Source organism: Acanthopagrus latus, chromosome 19 (genome assembly GCF_904848185.1).
Source record: "Acanthopagrus latus isolate v.2019 chromosome 19, fAcaLat1.1, whole genome shotgun sequence".
Taxonomy (NCBI): Eukaryota; Metazoa; Chordata; class Actinopteri; order Spariformes; family Sparidae; genus Acanthopagrus; species Acanthopagrus latus.
In genome coordinates this window covers 15,957,070-15,980,827 of record NC_051057.1, presented here as the reverse complement: position 1 = coordinate 15,980,827, position 23,758 = coordinate 15,957,070, and the positions used below count along the sequence as shown (strand labels likewise).

The 23,758-nt window shown below is 40.5% G+C and overlaps 1 protein-coding gene across 5 annotated transcripts in view; it reads left to right on the top strand.

Annotated features, from left to right (window-relative positions):
* Window positions 1-23,758, top strand: part of pou6f2 (POU class 6 homeobox 2) — an 82,124-nt gene that overhangs the window by 25,073 nt on the left and 33,293 nt on the right. For all 5 annotated transcript variants that reach the window (XR_005071517.1, XM_037079377.1, XM_037079379.1 and 2 more), the window contains 2 exons: window positions 4,221-4,440; window positions 22,387-22,709. Coding sequence is in view for 4 of the 5 variants with exons in the window: in XM_037079377.1 (XP_036935272.1) it covers window positions 4,221-4,440; window positions 22,387-22,709 (543 nt within the window). In the remaining variant the exon portion in view is untranslated. The remainder of the gene's footprint in view (window positions 1-4,220; window positions 4,441-22,386; window positions 22,710-23,758) is intronic.

Genomic DNA, 23,758 nt, shown 5'->3' with positions numbered 1-23,758 from the left:
GAGAAACATGAGAGGAGGAGAGCCGTTCAGTTTTGTCGGGCAGGTTTGTAGGGTGAGAAATCCCTGGTGAAAGAGTCAATCTGCTGCAAGTGGAGATAAAGAATGAGCTTAATTAAAAGCACTTTTCTGATTACAGGTACCTTTGGCAGTCAAAGCCGCTTTTTTTGGTAATAGATAAGAAATAAGCACAAAAGGGAAACCATCTCGAGCAGGCAGCAGTTAGAGTCTGAGCCTCAGCAGGCGGCTCTCAACAGTCACCATCTAATATATTAATGCTGTCAGTACAGTCTCTGTGAAGCTAACACTTTTCAGAAACAAAGGCGCTCCGCATGCCATACCCAATTCTCTTGTTCCAGGATCAATATGTTTTGATAGATTCTCGCTCCAGAGCCGGATATTGTTCGAACAACCATTATCCGATGGTAGTTTACCCAACATGAATCCACCTTCCTTCTGTTTCCCACTCGCAGTTAGGATGACAAAAGTCTGCTATCTGGGTGATTATGGGCAATTTCTCAGTGCCAGAGCTGCCAAGCAGATAGAAGGGCCTATTCTCCCCTGATGGGCAGAGAGGCTGGGTATCACATCCAGTCCTGAGTTGGGCTGCTTCCCCATCCGCAGCCCAACACACACCCAGTCTGCGCGTCCGTGTGGCCCCTAGGAGACCACTTCTCAACACGCAGCTGTCAGGCCTGCCAAGCACTGTACAGCAGCTTTCCAACAGCACCTATGGAGAGGAGGAGTGAGAGTACAAGGCGAGAAGGCAGAAGGTGAACTGCTTGTAAATCTGGATGAGTGATGCTGGGGATTCTCGTAGTAAAAGTGTGTTGTGTGGCTGCAAAGTTGAGCTCATTATGTTCATGCTAAATGTATTTTTATCTCTGATTGTGACATGTGCACGTACGGTGTTCTCACCTCAGATGAAGATCATAATCAGTGTTAAACTGGCACAACAAACAGCCTAAAGACTGAGAGCACTTGCATGCTTTAAAACAAAAATCTCTTTCTGTAGCTGCCTGTGTTCCTAACAGCTGCCTGTTTCTCCAAAGCTGCCTGTAATGATAAATAAATCAGGGCTACATCTGATAATTGCAGAATTGTCTTTTAATGTTATTCCCTTATATGTGAGGCCGTCTTTGCTGTCAAGCCTGGCAATCTCATTTTGTTTGACTCCGAGATGAAATGTTCAAAGAGTGTCTTTGATTATACGCTGCTTCGATTCAAGATTACATTTAGTTTAAAATGCGAGATTAAACATATGTCACTTGCAGCTAACAAACGGGCTGCCTTTGTTGTGGTCCTTTGAGGATTCTTTGAACTCCCGAATTATTAATTCATTTTTTAACGTTAATGGCAAATGTCATTTTGAATGCTCTCAGAAGCGTCAGATTTTGTCATTTGTTATGCACTGTTGTTGCGTATCAAAGCAAATGTTGAGAAAGACGAATCCTATACTGTGTGTGTGATTACTTCTGCCAGCAACAGTCACCTCTCTGTGTGTTTTTATTCTTTTAACACCGTAGAAACACAGACAGGTATTCGTTTGTCTCTCAGTGCAGCTATTTCATCCTGAGATCTCGCCGTGCTTTGTGGCTTTAAACCCACATGACCCCGTACCTCCTAAACTGTGATCGCATGTATGTCGGAGTGGGTGCAGGCGTTCTGCACCATGCAGGGTTATCACAGTGACACGCCTGTCACCCAGGAGTACCAGGCTCGGGGAGTATGGTGGGGTCTTCGCACCAGTCAGCCCGCTCTGCATCCTGTGCAAGCTGCAGACACACCATGCAAAACAGAAGCAGATAGCTGACAATTGGAGTTAAAGGCTTGTGAACGTAAGTCACAGTGGAGGAGTCAACACAGTGCAGCCAGGCTTACCTAGCAACATCTAAAGGCTGCTTCGCTGTGGACACAACACAAGCTGACAATGTACTTTTATTATTTTATTCCAAACAATCCCGTCTTTAAACAGTAATTCTGTTGGATTTTGCAGCATCCCCAGTATCTCCTGTCTCGTGCCTCCTGTGTAAATTCAGTTTGACATGCTCAAACGCTGACGTAATTTGAAAAAAAGGTTTTATCAGAATGAATGAAATTTAAGATGTCATCCCATTGTATTCATGGAGATTTCAGCCACGGTGCAAACCTTCCCACTTGTGGCTCAGAGCTCTCGATGAAAAATGTGTTGGTGTATTTCCAAACCCACTTCATCGGAAAATACATTTGAAGAGATCTTCTACTGTGTAAAATATCTCAGAGCGATACTTCTGATAACATATCTTTCCCTCTATGGGTACGACTGCACAGATTTCACTTTAACTAATATGAATGAATGGATACATGAAGAACGGGAGTGATGTGTTATATCATTCATCAAAAGGGTGAAGTACTGCTACTTTTTTCTTTTCAGAAAGCACTGTGTATTTCAGGCACATTTCTGTGGTACCAGAGATTTGTTCAATGGGATGAAACATAAATCGCTCTGCATCTCCGTGAAAGAAAAATTCTCAGCTCTTTCACAAAGATTGGATTTGATCTCTGTCAGTACCAACGGCAGTGTGTTTTGACTGTCAATCTGTGACATAGCGAAGAACCAAATTAATCTGCAAACAGCTGCATTCATCAAAACACATTTATTAGTGATACTGTCATTTTGGTCACATCTGCGTTACTGCCTTACCCGTCTCAATTAAGCATCAAAGGGTATAAAAAGAGTGTATATTCATAATCTTAATTTGAAAATATATTTCTCTCTCACTAACATAATAACAGGCACTAATTTAAAGTTAGATTTATTGACTACAGAGGAATATTATCATGTTATTGTTCTACAAAATTCTGGAGGTGATGATTTTTAACGAGCCCATTTTACGAATATAAAGAGTTTGTCTATGTAATACTTACTTAACTGCAATAAAACGTTGAGTGTTTTCAATGTTATCATGATTTTATGTGATTTTTGATATATTTTCCATTTTCCATAAACTGTTAATGCCATGATGATGATTAATCTAGCGTTTTAGCCGTGGTTTTGAAAAAGATATAACTGTAATCCATTACATAATATTGTATATTTATTAAAGGTACTTATAAAGGATTTGACACATCTTTAAAGAGAAAACTTTATATCTAGTATTTACATTTAAAGATGTCTAAAAAATAGTAGACCTTGGTTTTATATTTAGTTAAGTTATATATTTTCATTATCCAAACTTTTTTTGACCAAACATTGTCCAAATTCAGAGAAATCAATCAGTTTATTGTAGGTAAGGGTGTGTTTCATTTAGATGCCTGTCACTATAACTTACTCAAGAGAGTGAGGAAGGAAATCAGTGAACTGGGCTAAACGTAACACAAATAAAACTTTTAAACATTACCTTATCTATGAATGTTTCTGCTTCGACTCACTTCAGATAAATTTTCATCTGCAAGGAAGACAACAACTCATCCACTATTTAAGTCTTTTGTTTTGTTTTGATTGACAGACCCCTAGTGGCAGAAATTACACGCAATGTGTTTAAAGTCACAGTGAAACAGATGTTGGCGCATAATAAGCTTCTGTAACTCAAATATACATTGTTCAATCTGCCCTAACATCACATGGTTGATAACAATCCCAGCCTGAAGACATCTACATGCCAGTGATGAGTTATAGTCGCGACTCCACCAGCTCCCCTCGAGAAATGACATGTTTCATACTTACAAATCATGTATATCCTTTATGAAATGGTGTATGTGGACTGGCTTTAGTTACAAGAAGGATTTAAAAAAAAAGTTGTGATTGGATCGTGAAAAACTTGGTGTGGCTCAGTGAAAAACAGCTGCACAGTGCTAGGCTGTAGAGGGAGCTGCAGACCTCCACACACACCATGTTGTTAGAACACATGCACCAACTACTGTATCGCTTTGCTAGCTACCCTCGGTCACGTGTGTTTTTATATGTTGGGTGGTGTTAGCTAGCCACCCCAACAAATTATTAAACCTCTACAAGTTAAAGAGTGATCACAGTCATCAAAAATATTTTTACGTTTTACAGGAAGGGAAGAGAGATGCATTTTGATAAAACAATATTCAGCATGGACAAATAAAACAAGTATTGCATTGAAGTATTTTTTTCATTTCACTGTGTATTTGGGTTGAGTATTAAGATAATGGTAGAGAATTTATTTTATATAGTTTTTTAACGCTATGCATGTATGATTTGTTTTTGTCTGCTGCAGTCTCTCCTGGTGGCCCAGCAGCTTGCCAACGCAGTCGGTGGCGTGATGTCCGGGGCGGCGCCAGGCATGAACCAGCCCATCCTCATCCCCTTCAACGCAGGCGGACATCTGGGCGGGCAGCAGGGCCTCGTCCTCTCCCTGCCCACAGCCAACATCCAGAGCCTGGTGGCTGCTGCTGCTGCAGGGGGCATCATGACGCTCCCCCTCCAGAACCTGCAAGGTAAGAAACAGGGCCAAGTAGATACAAAGCTACAGAAAAACTCCTTCCTTTGACAAAACAGGGTCAACATGATATCACAGTAAGAAAGTCGAGAGTAATTCAGCTACTGCAGGAAGCTGATAGATGTTCTAAAAAGACATTGGTCTCTTGCTCTCGTAACACTTTTTATACACGATGATTTATTGAACATGAGACACTAGGAGCTATAAGGAATGAATACAAGAAATATTGATCCTGACAAGAGTTTGTTATATGTTCACTGTATGACACAGAACAGTTCTGTTTTTTTCTTTGAGAAAAATGCTTTACAAAGCTTCTGAGCAGGTAGGAATCCTTCAGGGGTTTGTATCCCAAAAAGCCGCTATCCTCAACTTGCCCAGAGGAACAACCATATTAATTACAGGTCAACGTTTTGCAGTGCAGCGCAAAAGCACTTTATGCCTCTTTCCTGTGCATATGAGTGCACTGTACTTCACTTTTTTATCTCTTTTCCACCTCATCTGTCCATCCACATGGCTGTACTTATCCTTGCCTTTTAAACTTTAATGCCCAAGTGTTCTCTTTTGATCATAGTTGTAAATGGTTTTCATTTTAATGTTTAAAACATTGTCTCTTTTATACCATTAGATTGAGGGATGGATGGGGAAACTGTCTGTCATGAATCTTGGATGAGAGAGCCGCACTAATGTAAAAAGATGCCAGGCTACATGTAAAGCAGTGTGTTTTTAGGAACAAGATTACAATAATGTCAGTGCAGCACAAAGTGCAGGGAAGGCTCCCTTCATGTGAGGAAATGGATGGACAGAAGGCCTGAGTGAGGAAATGTGGAGGTAGAAGCCTAATGGACACAAACATGCATAAATAACAGCAGCCATCGCTGTGGGCAGAGCTTTTAATAAACCCGCATCTATCCAGTGAGCCCTTCAATGTATCCATCAGTAGTGGACGATAATGGGCCCAGCAGGCCCATCTGACTCACACTTCAACAGATCTTCCTCCTGGTGCGTGAGGGACAACCCAGAGGCTTCAGTGATCTGATGAACTGATCGACAAACACATTGTCAGGGTGTCAGAACGCCAAAACAAACACCTCTCAGTCATTCTTATTGTCCACTGCTAAATAAACCAACAGACAGTCTGGAATCCAGTGTCCTGATAAAATTCCCCATCCATGAGAGAGTGAAAAAAAAATTGTTGTGGAGAAATGCCTCTGTGGCAGATCTTATTTTAAGCGTGTGGACTGACAGACTGCCTGTTCGCACGTCCTCTTATCTGAAGGGGATGCATTGAAGGGACCTCCATGGAGAGAAAGTGACACAAGTCACGAGTGAAGCTAAATGTCTTGACTGTGTCCGGGCCCCTCTGGCCACGCGACGCTCCTCCACTCTCCCCTGTCTGAGTTCATCACAGCTCCGCTGAATGAGGCCTGCTGGCACAGCACCTCTGTCAGACAACTGCAACTCTAGCCTCTGCCCCAGCATCCCCCTCACTTCCCCGCCCTGCCCCTCTGGGTCTCCAGGCCTGATTAATCACACATATAATACAGCGCCGTGCTGTCGCCGGGGAGCAGTCAGCTCATTTCACGACCTCAGGAGCAAGTGTGCTTTACAGCACACGCTGCTAGCTAATTATCGTCAGATCAGACACAAGACAACTGTGCGACTCAGTAATGAGACTCCAGGAGGAGCCCAGCCAATGGCTGTATTTAAATGTAATGAGGCGGCTAATGACCAACTAATAAGGCTGTTTGTCTTGGGGAATGGCCGGTTAAGGGTGAAGGAATTGTATCCTATGAGACTGCAAAGCAGCATGCTTATAGTCTGTTGTAGTCTTTGTAAGAATCCAGTATTTAATATGTTGTATAATACAAAAAACTGTTTTTTCAGTGCAGTTTGTTTTTAGTTTTCATATTCAGTTTAATGAGATTGACAAAATGAAAAAAAAAAAAATCAGGACAAGCAGTAACAACAGCATGTTTGATCACATGTTTTGATCATGCTAATTAAAAGCTGGCTGTGTAAGAATGTTGACAGACTGCTGGACTGCTGTGAGCTTTAGGAGGGCAGCTCCCTCAGACTGTGATGAATAACTATCACTGTAATAGGGTTGTGCTATAAAGTAGGAGCGGTTGCTTAAATAAAACTGAGCAGCATCTTGTGGCAGACTCAGTAAACACAGGCACCAGTGTAACTGGTTATTTGTCAGAATGATTTATGCCTGCAAACATGCAGTAAAAACAAATTCCCAATGAAACTAAACAAGGGAGAAAGTTATCTTTTGTGACAGAGTGCACACAATTCTAGCTGACTTCACAGAGGCAAAAAGTAGGTTGGGTCATGCTAGAGGTCTGTAAATATGACAGCTCATAAGAATCATAAAAATAAAAATAAAAAAAAATCATACAAGATTTTCACAGTTCAGATATAAGTAAAAACCTGACTGATGCAGACAAAACATCTGCAGGTTTTTGTTGTTAGAATGATGCTCACTTTCTGCTGCATTTTTAATAGGTTTAGATTTCACATGATTTTATAACAAGCAAACCATGATTACCATACTTGTAAAACTAGTTGTATCAAAGCACTGTACATGTAATGCCCAATGGGAGGAAGCAGAACAAAGTCTCATGTATCTACTCCTCTTCTCTGTGACTCACTCAAAGGTAATGCAAGAAGCTAGTTTACTGGAGCTCTTTCATATTAATAAGCACATCCCATCTTATTTGCTCTCAGCAGAAAGCCAGGCAGCGCATCACATCAGAGAAGCGAGTTCTAATGCTGAGGTGAGAGCATTGTTCCTCTGTACTCGTCCGCAGGAAACACAAAACAGCACTCAAGCTTCCTGATAAAGGTCGACATCCCACTCACCTGCAGTAATGAGACCCGGTGTCAATGCCAATCAAAGGCTTGTCTGCCGTTTTGATGAAAATGCTCAGCGGTGTCGTTCGCAGGTTGCCGGTGTTGGCGTGATACAAATTAGGGAAATCACCGTGCTCATTACAGCACCAAAGGGTGGGCTCCTGGGGGAAGAGCCAAATGTTTCCACACTAGTTAGACATGTCAGACTGCATCTTTTCTGCCTCAGCTGACTGCTGCTCCTTTAAGAGGTTAGATCACCGGGCCGGGCCACTGACTTAACCTCTGTCTGCTGTGGGAATGCCTCTGTGTCCCTTTACCCATTATTTTATTGGAGCCGGAGAATTCCAAGCATCCTTTTTGGGCTTGTTATAGCCACACTAGTTGCTCATTGCAGGCTCCTTTCTCTCATGTGTGCATTGTCGGATCATTTTGGGATAAGAAAAGAAATAAGCTATTGTTTGTGCGCACACTGAGACAGTAGAGGACTGCATTAAGAGGACCCAGTGCAAGCAGTCCACATTTCCGCACATCAACATCTGCCATTTTAACACAATAGAGGCCAAACCCATCCCTTCTCCCTCATCGCTGTTTAATTTGAAGTGTTCTCAAGCAGTATGTATTCCACGTCGTCCTTTAATGATTTAACTTTGCTGTGGTTGTACGATGACTCGCAGGGGAGAGAGCTGCATTAAATAAATAACAGTGATAAAATGTAGACCTCATACATTTCAAAGCTAATGCAACTAGCGGTGCAATAGGAGCAGCTGCACACAGTCCTGGAGCGGTAATTTGATTGATTTGTTGTGACAGCAGCCAAATAATTGAGAGTGAGAGGTGCTGCTGGAGATGAAGCGCAGGCAGAAGCAGGTTCGCCAGACAGTCCCAGCAGATATGGCACCCGGGTTCTCATCTCTGCCATTGATATCTGCCAGTGGTTTATTGTTTGTCTTCAATAAGCAGCTTGGAAACGTGCAAGGTTACTGCCTTTGTGACAGTTTGGCGACGGGAGAAGAAAAAAATCACCAATCAAAATGTACAGAGGAGCGATGAGAGGGTTAGAATCAAACACACAGATTTACACTCATGCGCAGGTTTACTGTACACGCACATATGAGCACACAGACACTCCCACGAGACTCATGAATTATACTCTGATGTCTTGTTTTGAAGCTGAGATGTAAGTAAATTTTACCCCCTGGTGTTTCACTTGTTGCAGACATGCTGATGATTTGTTCTGAATTCATGTTACATATTTTTCATAATTGCACACAAATAACTACAAAGCACAAATGATGCACAGTGTATTTGAATACAATGTATGTTGTGTTCTTTCAATGCCTGTATCATCGGGCTGGGTGATGAAGCTACATTGTGATACACAATATGCATCTCAATATTTATTTTTTGACATATTGCCTAGATATCAATATTGAGACAATTTTGTTGGGATAACTATTGGTACTTTCACACAGTATTAAAACAATGAGATTTTTTATAAAGACTCATCAGTAATGTGGATATAATGACTAAGTGGGCAAAGGCAAGATTTAGAACAATTGAAAAAGACATCACTTTACTGTAAAGAAGCCTTTAAAACCAGTAAAAGAAAAGTCAACATTTATACCTTATCCTGGTATGATTATATTCAAAATCTAAGACTATATTTAGTCTTAATAGTCTGATAATAAGTTATTGATATATTTCCCAACCTCACTGCATCCACAGTAGGGATGGGATGGTAAAAGATTTTATTGTAGATGACAATGAAAAACTAGACTCTCAATAAGTTGAGTGTGGTGAATTTTCATTACTGGGATAATCATGAATGGAGATAATTATAAATATCCTCGCACGAATGGCTTAAAATCCCGTCTAGCTTGTATATCTACAGTCTTATCTTGTTTTCCTGATTTATTTTGAATTGTCTTATCCTGTCACCATGGCTGAAGGCATGGCTTGCACATTGCATCCGCTACAAAACAAGTTAAATCAGATTTCAAACTAACAAAACGACAGGGAGATGAAGACCTTATGATTTATTATTACTTATTTAATATTCTTTGTTTGGTTTAAGGAGATCAGACCAGACTGAAAAATCTGGGACAGGCTTGAATTACAAGCAGTTGCCCAAAATCTTTTCCTAATTGTCCCATAAATTTGAATAAACCAGACTTGTGATTAGCTATTAAAACATGAAATACTGATTGTTGTGAAACAATTTTTTGGTGTCACACCTCGGCCAGCTCTGCATTGACTGCAGAGCAGTTTACATGACTTATAGACGTTGTTTGTTTTTTAGCTTGTACAGTAGTGCCGCATTTAAAAAAAACAGCTACTGTGAGGGTGACGTTATGACGTTGTTGAATTAAAAAAAAAGAATAATGGAGGGAAATTAAACCATCCATCACTGACATGGATCCCGGTGTCCTAATGACAGACAGCTGAATTCATGAATAAAAATGATTTTAGCGTTGAGTTTTGACAGATGTTTATTAACTGATCATTGCCAATGTGACCACATGACCACGCCCACCCCCAAAATCCCCTGTCCCAGATTTCATCCATTCCCATCTGGTCACCTTAGTTTGACTGTTTTTTCACTAATTAGATATGCATGTCCTCTCTGTAATGCAATCAGCATATTTGTTTTCTAACAAAATGTAAGGTTAAAGGTGATTCCGCTTTGTTTAAGTGCAGTGACATTTTTGATAAATTATTATTAGTAATGTGGATATAATGACCATGTGGGTAAAGAGAAGTTTTAGAAGTAGAACAGTCTGTTCAGAAAAAAAACCTGTAAAGAAGCCTTTCAAACCAAGAATAGACAACACTTATGCCATATCACAATATGACAATATCCAAAACCTAAACATATCTTATATAATATATTATAACAATATATTTCCCTTCCCTTAAGTATCTCAAGAGATTTTTATGTTTTCTGTCTGATAAGATGCTGTTGTGTTTTTTGTCTTAACCTTCTGGCTCTTGACTTGTGTTTTGTTTCTGTGGATGGTGGCAGTGTCACTCTGGCTCAGCCATGCCACAGGACAGCACGATGCCAGAGCCTGAAATAGAAAGAAAGAAAAGAAAAAAGGAAGGGAAAGGGCGGAGGATGACTCTTTATGGCAGTGTGGAGGAGGACAATAATATTGTTAATCAGATGTGGCTGTATCCACCACAGCAAACCCTGACATCTGCCCTCACTGGTAAACATTGAGGGAGGCTTTTTGCAAACCTCCTGCCATAAACACACATACAAGAGAGTCTGTGGACATGACACACTGTGTCTGTCTGCACTGTGTATGCACGGAGTGTATTTAAATGGGTTTTTATAGTAGAGGTGTAGTAGGAGAGGATAGGGCTCTGAAGTCTGAATCTCATTATGACACATTTTCAAATTAGCTTCCAATTATGAATAAGAAACATGCAAAATGATTCCGTTTTAATCCAACTGTTTGCTATTCCCTTGGCTCCTGAGCTGTAACATATTAACTTCTCCCCAGCGTAATTACTGGAGAAACATGCATGCAACTAAATTAACCATTTAACATTAAAGTTGTGTGGATATTTTTGTAATAAAATCTCTATTACCTGAACCTGAAATGGTCTGCACCCTGATATCCTTAATAAACATTCAGTATTTTAGTTGCATTTATTGATAAGATACCACCAATAATTGTGCATATTCAATAAAGGTCACCTTTTCATCATCACATAGTCAGACTATTGTTCCTGATCACAAGTCTAGGAGAGGGGTGAATCTGATATGAATTACAACACGTAACAGTGTATTGTTTTCATGATATTTCAACGCTTGTAAAATGCTTCCAGTAAATGCCTTGACCACTTGGCCCCAGAGTTGTTTTGTAGGAATTACATCTCACTTTTTTCCCCTCTCCTTTCCAACCCGGCTGCTTCCGAAAGATTTGCCAAAGGTCTGCCATATTGCTGAGGCGCAATTCAGAAGCTTTCAGCAACAATCTGTAGTCAAGCATTTTAAATGAAAATTGATTTGTGATTTACATGGTCAGTGAGGGGAAAATGAACTTATGAAATGTTGTAAATGAAATATTAGACAAGGTGCAGTGGGAGAGAGCAGACAGAGATGGTAATCTTGTGGAACTGGAATTCCCGCCTGGCAGAACTGGGTGACATTTTACATTTATCTGTGTTCTGCATGAGTTGTAATGTTAATGGTAATTTTATGGGACTGAACCGGAATGAAAATGGTGTTATCACCGATTGCTTCAAATGTGGAATTGTGTAAAGTAGCACAGCTGCATCCTTTATTTCCCATTCCCCAGTAATGTGAGTTATTGCATGATCTGTTCTCTAAGGTTGAATGTGTGTATTCAGCCTGTTTTTATCAGTCCGTTCTACTCACAGCGCCTTATATCACACACCTTTGCCACAGGATGAAATACACAAACTGCTGTATTTTGGTATTAGTATAAATGCCACTTTTGTGTTTGAATGTTTCTCACATTTATTCAGCTTTATCTTGCTTTTTTGCTTTGCCTCCCTGTGTATTTGCATCAGAGGTACTATAAACAAAGGATTAAATATGATGTTATTGGCTGTTTTTTCACTTCTAAAATGTTTCAGAGGAATGTCCTGTTATGTGTAATCAACTTACAGTACTGTAATAATATTTTATGTGTGAAAACACGTAGCCTCATTTTGACATATCCTCACTTTCAATATAATGTATATAACATTATAATGTAAACAAACATATTATCAATATGGATCTATCATGGACTTAATAATACAAGCAAATCAGTGTAGCATTACTCTCTAATCAATACTACTTACACTCAGACCAGATGTTCTAATTTTGATCGATACCCTGTGCAGTGAACATTTCCCATTCCCATCTGGCCACATGCAGCACATATGGATTTTCATAGAGCTCGCTCTTCCATGTTTGTAAGAGAAAAGAACCAGAGAAAGAACAAACAAAGTGATGGTGCAGCAGCAGAGGCTGTGGGAGTCTGGAAGCCAGCCTGGATCACACAGAGGTCATCTTTAAACACGGCTCTCCAGTTCCTTGTCTGTGAAACTAAAGAGGCTGTGGTGACATTTGTCAGCAGATGGTATGGAACCAAACCCTTCACCAGCAGGGACGTCTCAGCCGCTGCTAAAAGCTATCTGTGGTTACTAATTGCTGACCAGGGCCTAATTACCTTAATTAATGGCCGAGGTATCTGGGGGCCAGATTTGTGGGGGCTTTTATCAGTATCAGTGCAGCTTAAAAGGTCCCGTAGGAGGCCTGAGGAGCGTGTTTAAGTCCCGTGGGTGCTATTTCTGGACTAACTGCAGACACATCACAGATGGATCCTGTGGCATCGGTACAGGCCGGAGCGTTTGGAGTGAGATATCTGTTACTTACAGATCATAAGTAAACCTCTCCAAGAACAAAAAAGGCTTTTCTTTCTGAATGTATTTTTCTACTTTACTGTCTCGTACACACAAACCCCACTTCCTGAATTACACTGCCGTAATTCACAATGACAAAGTAGACTTAGCACCTTTTTCCACAGACCGTGGGGGGTTTTGTTCAGTGAGCTCTCACTGTGAAATTAGCCTTGGTACTTTCATTTTCCAGCTGCAGTGAAATGGTTAAAAGACACAGATCAGCCAGTATGAAAATAGAACTGATTCAACAAAATCTGCTGCTCCCCCCTTGCTTGCTCCTCACCCATCCAGCAGAAAATATAAAAACTCCCCCCTATTTTCTCACTCCCCCCTCTTATTCCCTACTACCCCATCCTCACCCCCTTCCCCCAACCCCGTCAGGCACCTTGTCCGCATCTGGAGAAGGCTTGTAAGTTTCGGGTGCATACATTTCTTTTGATGATATATTGTCCCGGTGCGGAATTTCATTTACTGCCGCTGCCCTTTGCTGAACCTGTTGCTAGTCAGTGAGCACGATAAGCGTATAAGTAGCATGCTACTTCATTCATCATACATCGTTCTGGGCTCTCAAATATCTCATATGCGATTCAGGAAGAAACTACTAAACCGGCACAAAGGATCCCACCAGGATCAGCTGAAGTTCCATTAAACACTGTGTACAAAATAGAGCACACTTGGTAGTTATTATCAAATACACATTTCCAGCGTTGCATCTACAAAACATTAGTGTTCGTTTCGTGGTGTACACGTTGTTTATGTAGCAGTGGGAAGAATGTATCTCAAGTGCAGTGCTCGTGTTGTACATAATTCCATTCACATTGCATTTTGAATGCATGCATTTTGAAATCTGTTTTTTCCCCTCAATCATAGTGGCTGCTCTGTGTTGTATTAAACAGCATTAATAATCACAAGAGGCTCAGTGTCACTCAGAAGTCTCCACATCACTAAGGCAGACAGTGTTGTGCTGCTGGGCATGTTGTGCTGCGTGAAAGTGCTTACACGCTCCCTCAGACAACCAAAGGGAATAATTAAAGACAGAAGATGGAGGCAGAAGAATGGAAAGCAAATCCCATTGTTTGGGGTTATTTCATCCCACTGAATTTCTTCTTCTCACTTTCTTTCGTTTCTCTTCTCACATTCCTCCCCAAATGCACTGTGGGTATGTGGCGCGCTATCAAAAGCATATGTAAGCGAAGCAGCGCAGAACAAAAGCCCTATGATGTCCTCCTCATACCCACATTGTCTTTTGATTATTCTACAATCATTTTATATCTGTGTAAGCTGGAAAGGAAGGGAAGGCTTAATAATCCCATAATATACAATACTTTAGCTGCTCAGAAACCGCAATGCAAGATGTGTTTTAGACGATTTTGACATAAGCTCGCTCATTCTCCATTTGTTCTTTTTTGCTCTAATGGTGTAATTATTTCATATCCAAGTTGCTACCAAAATAAGCCACAATGAAATTCAAATTTAAGGTGAACTAGACTATTAGGCCAACTCAACTCCACTCCATTTCTAGAGCAGTAAATGTAGCCCCTCAATCTCTCTCAGCTTTTACTGTCAGTCAGAGAGCACTCAGTCATCTCCGTGCATCAGGCCCGCAATATTGATTTTTCCACCCACTGAAACAGCCGCATGAACATAAATTTTGCATGAGGCTTTTACTCGCGGCCTCCGCTTTGGTCTGACGACACATGATGGGACCATGAACAGGCTGTAATAACCCAGTCTGTCCTGCCAGGCAGACAGGCTCTTTTTTTCTCAAAGAAGGGGGTGGTGGGGGTCCACGGCTTCTGGACTCTGAAGGACAAAAGCCGGGGGCCCCTTACTTGGCACCACAATATTACACACTGTCAACATAATATCTGAAATAAGAGTGAATGTATTTGTCAATGCATACAGGAGTTTGATGGTCATTCTTTTTATTTAAGGAAGTGTTTTGAGGTGTTGATTATCACAATATAAAGTGCCACACGACTTAGTCCTTAAACCCGGATGTAAGTTAGCGTTTTAGCACTTTCAGTTCCCTTGTCTCAAAAGTCAATAAGATCTGTGGTTAAGGCTGCTGCAATTGATGACTTTTTTTGATCAGAATGAGTATTAAATAGCACTATATTCTAACTATAATCACTGTTATAGAGTGTTTGGTCAGTAACCTTTGTCTCTCCTTTGCTCATGCAGTTAAAGTGAAAATCAGTCTTCCGGTATCCCTTCCCAGGTTACCCAATCAGGACAGCACAAAGAGGCGGTCCTGAGAGCAGAATCCCCCAGTTTCCTGGCATGTCTATTGATTACCTTAGCACATTAGCGTTCATATGGTGACATAGAGGAGAAAGGGATTGGTAACTGCAAAACAGACAGGAACTGCTCTAAAACGACAGCAACGCTTACAGAAGCTTAACAAAAGTTTAAGATAATTTCATAACACCATGTTTGAATTGTAAAGTGTTAAGGTGTCTTTGAAGCTGAAGTTGCTAAATGAGACTACCTATGTTGTCAGGGAGATTAAAAAGGCTACAATACATCATCCATGCAGCACTCTATTCTAAAATATAGGTCAATACTCAAAGTACTCCTTCCTTCTGTTTCAGTCTTCCTACAGTTGAAGGTCCGAGCTTCAGTGTGTAGAATGATGCACATGGCTGTTTTCACATTATTTGCTGTTCAGTGAAAACCTGATTTTAAGAGATGGGCCTATGGGCATGATTTATGACATCGCAAATATTTTGGAAGCCAATTCCAGTCCAATAGTCAAAGACACAGAATTTTCTATGTATGCCTTAATATGCAGCAGTATATGCAAGAACTTGTCTGAATCTGAGGAGTTTTTTAGTTTAGACCTTCAGATAGTGAATCAACTAATTCCACACCCTCAGCAAAGATAGTTTAACAACTGTGTGGAATTAACTTCTGTAGTCTTTATTGAGAAATGAAAACATGTACACTTTCAGACTTGTTAGTAATAAGTTTGATCACACAGGTCAGTATTAAAAGGTAGAAAAAGCTACAATCCAGAGTAATCTTTATATATCTTCTCTCAGGAAGGAAATCTTTGTTTGGGACCCCCTGGAACTCTTTCAAGGGCCCCTGGAGGTCCCTGGACCACACTTTGGAAATCAATAACCTAGCGTAGGCAACACCAAAAGGGCAACATTATCGAGCACACAGGGATTTTCTTGTATGTGTAACATCTCCATGGAGAGGATTTGATTCTTTGAAATGCTTCCCCCAGAGTGAGAATTCTACAACACAGCTTGATATTGCCTTGCATCACAAAGTGAAAGCATTATCTCTGGATCCCTACAAGCGATGTGGTTTACTCTCTAAAACCCTGTGGCTCCGCGACTCCGCTCAAATCTTAACTGCCTATATTTTTTTTCCTGTAGTTGCTGAGTTCCTCCTGCAGCAGGACTGAAGCAGTGATATTGCCTGCTGTGGCTCTGAGTAATGTTTTTATTCAGGAGTTCACTAGTTCCTTTAAGGTTTTATTTTCTCCATGTTTATTACAGCCATCGCCAAGGCAGGAATCTATTTTCCATTCCTTTAACATGATTACCAATTGTTTGGACTCGCTGGTAAAAGGAGTGTAACACCAATTTGTGTTCAAGTTTGTGTGATTTTTGTTACTTGTTTGTTTTTCTGATTTTCCTTTGACAATAAGATTACAACCTTGTTAAAATACATTAAACAATACACAGATACACTGACAATTGATCAAGGGACTAATGCTGAAGTGATGAGCAATAATTGAGTCAAGTACTTTTACACAGGGATTATACGTCAGTACACATTGAAAATGCATATACTTTACTTGAGTATTTCCATTTAACACCACTTTATACATTCTTAATATGTTTTGGAAGTAAATTTAGTTTTTTTTTCTACTCTACTGCATTCATTTTACAGCCATAGTTAATATTTCTGCATAGAAAACATACACGCTAACATGATGTTTATAGATTAAACTGCCCAGCAGCACACACGATGATTCAAATAAGCTCTACCTCGACCAGAAACACTATTTAGAAATGAATGATGAATTGATAATTATCCAATAGTATAGTATTGCATTATTATAGTATATGGTAGTAGGAAAACACACATTATTTGTGTATTATAAATACTTTTACCTTTAATGCTTTAAGTACATTTTCAATGCAGGACTTTTACTTGTAATGAGTATTTTTATTGCAGTATTACTCCTTTTACTTGAGTGGAGCATCTGAATGTTTCCATCATCACTGGTGATTGTTCTGGCCCAGCGAAGGGCAACACAATTTGTTTCTTTCTTTTGTTTGTTTAAATAAACCTTCAGATTACATGTCAAGGTTTATCATTCATTGACTTAACAATTCTTTAAAAATGTAATTGACAGATTGATCATATAATCAAAATAATGAATGTTTTGTTACATAGAGTGTAATAAATGGTACAAAGTGACCTACAGTGATTAAAGTTAACAGTGGAAGTGAAGGAATGAGTGCAGAAACAGTGATGTGATCCACTTCATCAGTGTACAAGTGCTCCGATCTAATCCGCAGAGTAAAAATGACCTTCCTTTGACCATCTTTGTAATTACCAGATCTCATAGAGTCTAAATCTCCTTACCTCCAGTGGAGTAATTATCAGTGTGACTCACTGAAAAGGCAATTGAGACAGTGGTTTATGGACTCCCATAGTGGAACGTGAGGCAGAGCAGTAATGGGGAGCTTGTTTGTCCCTTCTCACCTCTCTTATTAGAGAACGACAGCTGTGTTTAGACTGGAGCAGTCCCTAAAATTACAAGGTGGCTCACTTTGGACAATTTCATTAAGTCCTGACAGGCAGCTTCAGATTAGCTCTTAATTTACAGCGCTGCTAAATGATGCCAAAGACATTAAGATGGTACAACAGCAGTTAGAGATGATTTGAGTTGGCATTTTTCTGTTCTCAGTTTAATTATGTATCTGAACTGAGTAGAAGAGGTGATGCACATATTCCAACTACGAGAACTACTTTAAAAGCAATAACCATATCTTTGAGAAAGCATACAGTGCCAATGCACTTATTATTTACTTACACAAAAGCAACTATAGATTTTATTCATTCTTGTGAACTCGGTACATTCTTGTGAACTCAGTACATGCTGAAATATATTTTCTTTTTTGATTGCCAGAAAAAATCAAGTCCTCTGCCTTCGCCTGGTGATACTTTATGCTGGGTGTAGCACAAACAGTTCGATGGAGTGAAAGATAGTCCAAGTCCTTTTATGTAGACGCGATTGGTGGTACCCTGCAGTCATTCTTCATGTTGGCCTTGGCTGGTCCTTTTCTAAAGACTACAATATGATGAACATTTATTCACATATGCTTTCCAGAAGGCCTCAATGCATCAATAGATGTTTTTGTATTTTGTTAAATGCAATTCATTAACAGAGCTAATGGTATGACTTGACATTTCACCTTCAAATCAAAAATACATGTTTTTCTCTTACCTGTTGTGTTTTTTTATTCATAGATTGTCTACGTGTGAGTGAGTTGCTAAGTTTCGGAGATATAGGCTGTAGAGATGTCTACTTTCTGTGTATCATAATGGAACTAGATGGCACTCGGCTTGTGGTGCTCAAAGCACCGAAAAATACACTTGAAAAACAGCAATTTCTCTTTACAGAAATTATGACCCAGTTATTCAAGATATTCCACAGACGTTGTTGTGAGCAGTTTCATGTAGGAACTATTTTCTTTGTACTGAACTACACGTGCCAGCCATATAACCAAGCAGAAAAGCGTGCATCTACTCATGGATGAGAGGCTAGCTACATAAGCTAAATATGTTATAGCCATAGTGTTTACACGCTGCATGGATGCACGCTTCCTTTCACACTGGTGATTTGGGTTGGTGGGAGTAGTTCAGTAGCAAGTCAGTAGTTCCTACATGAAAATGCTAGTTCATTTTTGTCTCTTGCCATATTTATTTTTTCTGATATAAGGTCCCATAGTGGTCCACTGGAAGGGCTGTGATTTTTCCCTTACTATTATATTAAAGGAGGCAGACACATCTGCCAATGATGTCTCCAAAACTGCAACTGAAATTAAAAACAATCACAATCCATGAATAACACCACAGGTGAGAGGATTTTGGGTTGAACTGCCCCTTTAACTACAACTTCAACACATACACCACTATGCAACCGTGGCAGTTGTCTTTAATATCCTCTATATTCTTCAAAAATCAGATTCCATGTTAATGTGGCAGAAATGTTAATAAAATGTTTTCTGTCTCCTGCCCTGACCGCACCTACACAAACATGTACCCACACAAACAATGTATAAGGTAACTCATAGGGAGGAGTTGTAAGGGAGGGTGTTGTGCAATGAGAGGAAAACAAGGAGTTGTGCTTGAATCAGCCCCAGAGAGAAAAGTGCCGTAATAGGGGGGTTGGCAGGGACTACTGAGATAGCACTGGTAATGAGAGAGCAGTCTGCCCCCCCCCCACCTCCACTCCCCCCCCCGTTACTCCTCAACCACACAGGAAACAAAAATAGCATTTTGTCTGACGAATGAGCCGGCTTTGACCTAGCCTTTCGACCTCTGACAATCAGTCTCGCTTCGTCCTCCACTACTTCAGAAGCCATGGCCGGGACAGTCAAAGATAACAGTTGATTTCTACTGTGGCACTAAAGCACAAAAAGAGCTCTGAGAGAGAGCGATGGCAGACAGTTCTTCAAAGCACTGAGGTTGGAGGCTTCAGATTTCTCAGTGCTGGTGTTGCGTAGTCCCATATGATTGTTGTTAAATGTTTAAATGGAGCAAAACATGCCACAGTTCAGCTCATGTCTGGTCATTTAGCTGCGTGACTCCCCTCTATGATCCGCCTCATTCCTCATTATAAACATTAACATAGGCGAGTTGTGACAGCGGCGAAAAGTGGGACCCGCGCTCTTACAACCCTCTGGCGTGATGACTAAGTGGGAGCGCTGCTTGCTTCGCAGTCGGAGAACGAGTGAATATGAAACACAACAAAGAGACAGTGGGAGATATAATGAGCACTATAGGATCCCGGCACCCTCTTGCCCTCTCTCCATCATAAGTGAAGCTCCCACTCTCATCCTCGGCCCTGTGTCTGCTGGAGGAAGGAGCGCAAACAATTAGCTGAGACAAGCCGTTTGGATTATGTGCTCAACCAAAGCAATCAGACAGCTGTGGTTAAAAGAATGAGCTTCAAAATGCCAGTTGCCCAGTTAGAGGGGAAGGGAGGGTCAGTGGTCCTGACAGTCTTAACAAGATGACAGAATTTATAAAGCACTGCTGTTAAAGAATATAGTACCTGCGGTGTAGCCCTTATAATAAGGCCACATGGGGCTTCTTCCATATTCCCTCTGTATTTGTTTTCTTTTGCCTCGTAGTTTTTGTTGTACCTCTTGTTCCTCTGCGTAATGGTCGGCGCTGGAGGAAATTCTCCAATCCTCTTTGATCTTCCCCTGGTTTCGATAATTTTCTGACAGAAATCTCATTTTAGCCCGCTTTTGTTTTTCTCCGTCTTTGTTCCCTCTTATTCCATCTTTAAATGGGGCTCAACATTTTGTCGTTGTGAAGTTGCAAAGGAAAAAGAGCCGGCCCTGTCAGGGGCTTGGGCGCTCGCTAGACAACTTGCCCCAACATTTCAAGTGAGAATTGGACTGTTGCCGTTTGCACAAGACGATATATAATTCATGGTGGGGGTGTGAGAGAGGTGTCAATGTGTCAGGAGGTAGAAGAAATGTAAAAGTGCACTGTTTACTGGCTTTTCTTTGGCTGTGCTTTGGCGGAGTGAGGAAAGAGGAGGATGATCTGATCTTCATCAAATGTTCATCTGTGCCTGTCCTGGAGTCCTAGTGACCACACTAATCAAAGACTTGTCTGCGTTGATGTTTTATTCATCTTTTATGAGGCAACCATACTTAAATTATTTAAGTGCATTGATTCTGTATGTATACAAGCTTGTCTATGCCTGCGTTCACAATGGCTGGCTGTGTTATCAATAGATGTTCAATCTTTGCACCAGCTTTTGTTATTCAGCCCTTTGTGTATTTAGTAATTGTGATAGTAAACTGTGGATGTACTTTGTGTAGTGCTGTAGATATTATGTTTCTTTCTTTATTTATGTGTTAAACATAATAACTTTGCTGTATTTAGGGAATTTGAAAGGCAGGTAGAGATGTTGTTTCTTTTTGTATTTTTGTGAAAAGCCTGGAGAGAAAATTCATTTCTTCAGAATTCTTTTAAGAGATAAAAGTGGTTTCTTTTTTTCTGTGGTCTAACTCCAGTCCACTTGAATTTCTTTACTAATTCAACTATTCGGTAATTTGCTAATTGTTTGTTTGATAATACACAATAAACTTTTTTTCATTCAAGTACAAGTCTTAAATCTTAATGTAAGTCTTAAGTCAGTATGTATAAAGTATGCTCAAATCCTCATAACCATCTTGCTTTTTGGTCATATAAAATACTTTTTTTAATCTATTTAAATCATCATTTGTTATGGGAACTATCGTAACCTTGCTTCCTTCTATAATGCTGTAGTGCAGTATCAACACACAGATCAGGTCTCGAAGCTTGTATTATCTTTTAATCCACAGAAAATCATGTCATGGTCATCTGTTGTATTCATCCTTTTTTTTCTATCTAGAGTAACATTACAGAGTCAAAGACAAGAGAACAACATATTATAAAGTTTAAGTCATTTGTTCATGTTATTCCATTTGCATTTAGCATGACCTGTGAATAACCTTTTGTGCCAATGCACACATATTTTACCCCATATTATTTATTGTCCTGCATATTTGACTGAAAATAGACTGTCAAGAGCTTTCTGAATGTGAGCACCAGGATAAAAAATGGTTCTGCCTGTCATATCTGTATGGAAACTTGTCCTTTTTTTCTATTTAAGTAGCTGTGAAGGTCAGCCTGGATGTTGTTTTTAGGACCAGTTTTCCACATATAGTATTGCGGTTGCTGACACCTTCAGTAGACACCATGTTGTGGTGTGGATGTCTTATAATCCATGGAATTCTGTATTTAAATATTTCTAAGTCAAAGAAAACTACCGTGAAGATGATTTTTTATCGTATATTTGAGATGGACGTGGGAGCATTTGCATGCTGGTGTGGCTGCAGCCCGGCTCAGCCTGAGTGTTAACCGTCTTTTTTTAAAAACAGCATAAAAATTTAAATGTAGAAATGAGGTTCTAATGGCGTACCATTATTGGATCCAATTAGTTAATGGGTTTATTTCTGAAGTCTCGCAGTGAAGATGGATGTCTCTTTCCTATGAGATTTTAAGCCATTAAATCCAAGATTCTGACATTCTCCAAGTGACAATGAAGACTTTTGGCTCCAGAGAGAGCAATTATATCAGTCAGGCTTGATAGCTTTGTCCTCCAGCAAGCTAAATTAAATTCACCAACTCTATCATGCAGGGAACCCTGGAGGACCTTGTTGTGGCTTCATGTTATTTACATGTCTCTCACTGTTCACCCTATGCCTCCCACACCTCCATGTGTTTGTGTATATTCATCAGAGGTGTGAGCATATACTTCAAATAATGAGGGCTTCCTGAAACAGATGTTGTCAGTCCAAACTCCTTCCTGTTCAGGTTGGTTCAGGCCAAAGAGAAATCAAACAACTCACTGTCCTTTCTTCAACAGCTACCTCATCACTGAACTCCCAGCTCCAACACCTGCAGCAGCTCCAGCAGATGCAGCAGCACCACCACCAGCAGCAGCAACAGCAGCAACATCAGCAGCAACAGCAGCAACACCATCACCAACAGACCCACTCCCACACCCAGAACCAGTTGTCATCCCAGCATCACATGACCCCACCCAGCCAGCAGCAGACCTCCGTCCCGTCTCCTGGCTCTGCCTGCTCCTCCACCTCTGGACACCCACAGCAGTCCCCGCCGCACCGGCCCAACCAGTCGCCGGCTCGTAGCCTCCCTTCGCCCGTCACTCCGCCCATGTCATTGCCGGTGAGTTTGCACAGATCCAACATCTTCCTAAATTCATCTGATAGTGATTCTCTTTTTCTTTGATTTTCCTTTTGTAATTTCAAATTTGTTTCTGGCACTAAATGCAAATTTAGGATGATTTTTCTTTGTGAAGGATAGCATGAGGCTGTATCTATGAATGTTGAGTAAAAAAGTTAATGAAAATTGGTGCTTTTACAATTTTAAACTGAAAAATTACCTAGAAACAGGGCTTAATATGGATTGGTTACTTGAACTTCAACAGCAGTACTGGTCTGGTATGGGAAATTTTTACACAGCTTTTTACATATTTGCTGGCTAATAATCTCAACACAAACTACTGCACACAGATACAGTAAGAGGCTTTTTACCTTCCTTCATTCACAGCATTTTTCATGGACGCATTAAATGAGGATCATCCTGACAAGCATCAGAAGTACCCAGCTATTTTACTACACATGCAGAACATTGTATCAATTACAAATTACATTTATGATTCCTGTAATTCTCCACTTAAAAGAACTGAAGCGTGCATCTGAATGGTGTCATTGATGGTTGTGTGTTTTGGGCAGATCAACCTTGAGAAAACACTGTGTTTAAGCAGGATACACAATTCTTGATTCTGTGTCAGCTCTTGATCTTTATCAAGTGGCAGTATTTGAATAGAGGCTAGCTGTCTATGTGGAGCTATTAGAATATGCTTCTTGTTGCCGAAGCCTTGACACACTTGAGCACATCAAACCTCAGCCGAGAAGCACAATCCTCCTACGGCAGAGAGGGATTCTCAGGTTATCTAACCTTGGGCTTTCCGGACGTAATCACTCCCTTAATCTTTGCTGCTCTTCCTACTCAACCTCCTTTTTAGTCACTTTGTCTGTCCATCCATCTCTGCCCTTCTGTCTGTCTGGCTGTCACTGTGTGACGATAATAACCTATTTTATATCCCTGTGGTTTCATTTCTGGTGGAGACTGGCCAGGGTCGCCTTTCTGTCCCTGGTCACATTCATCAGCGTCAGACCCTTATTGGGTTGTGGTGCAACCTTCTTTATGGC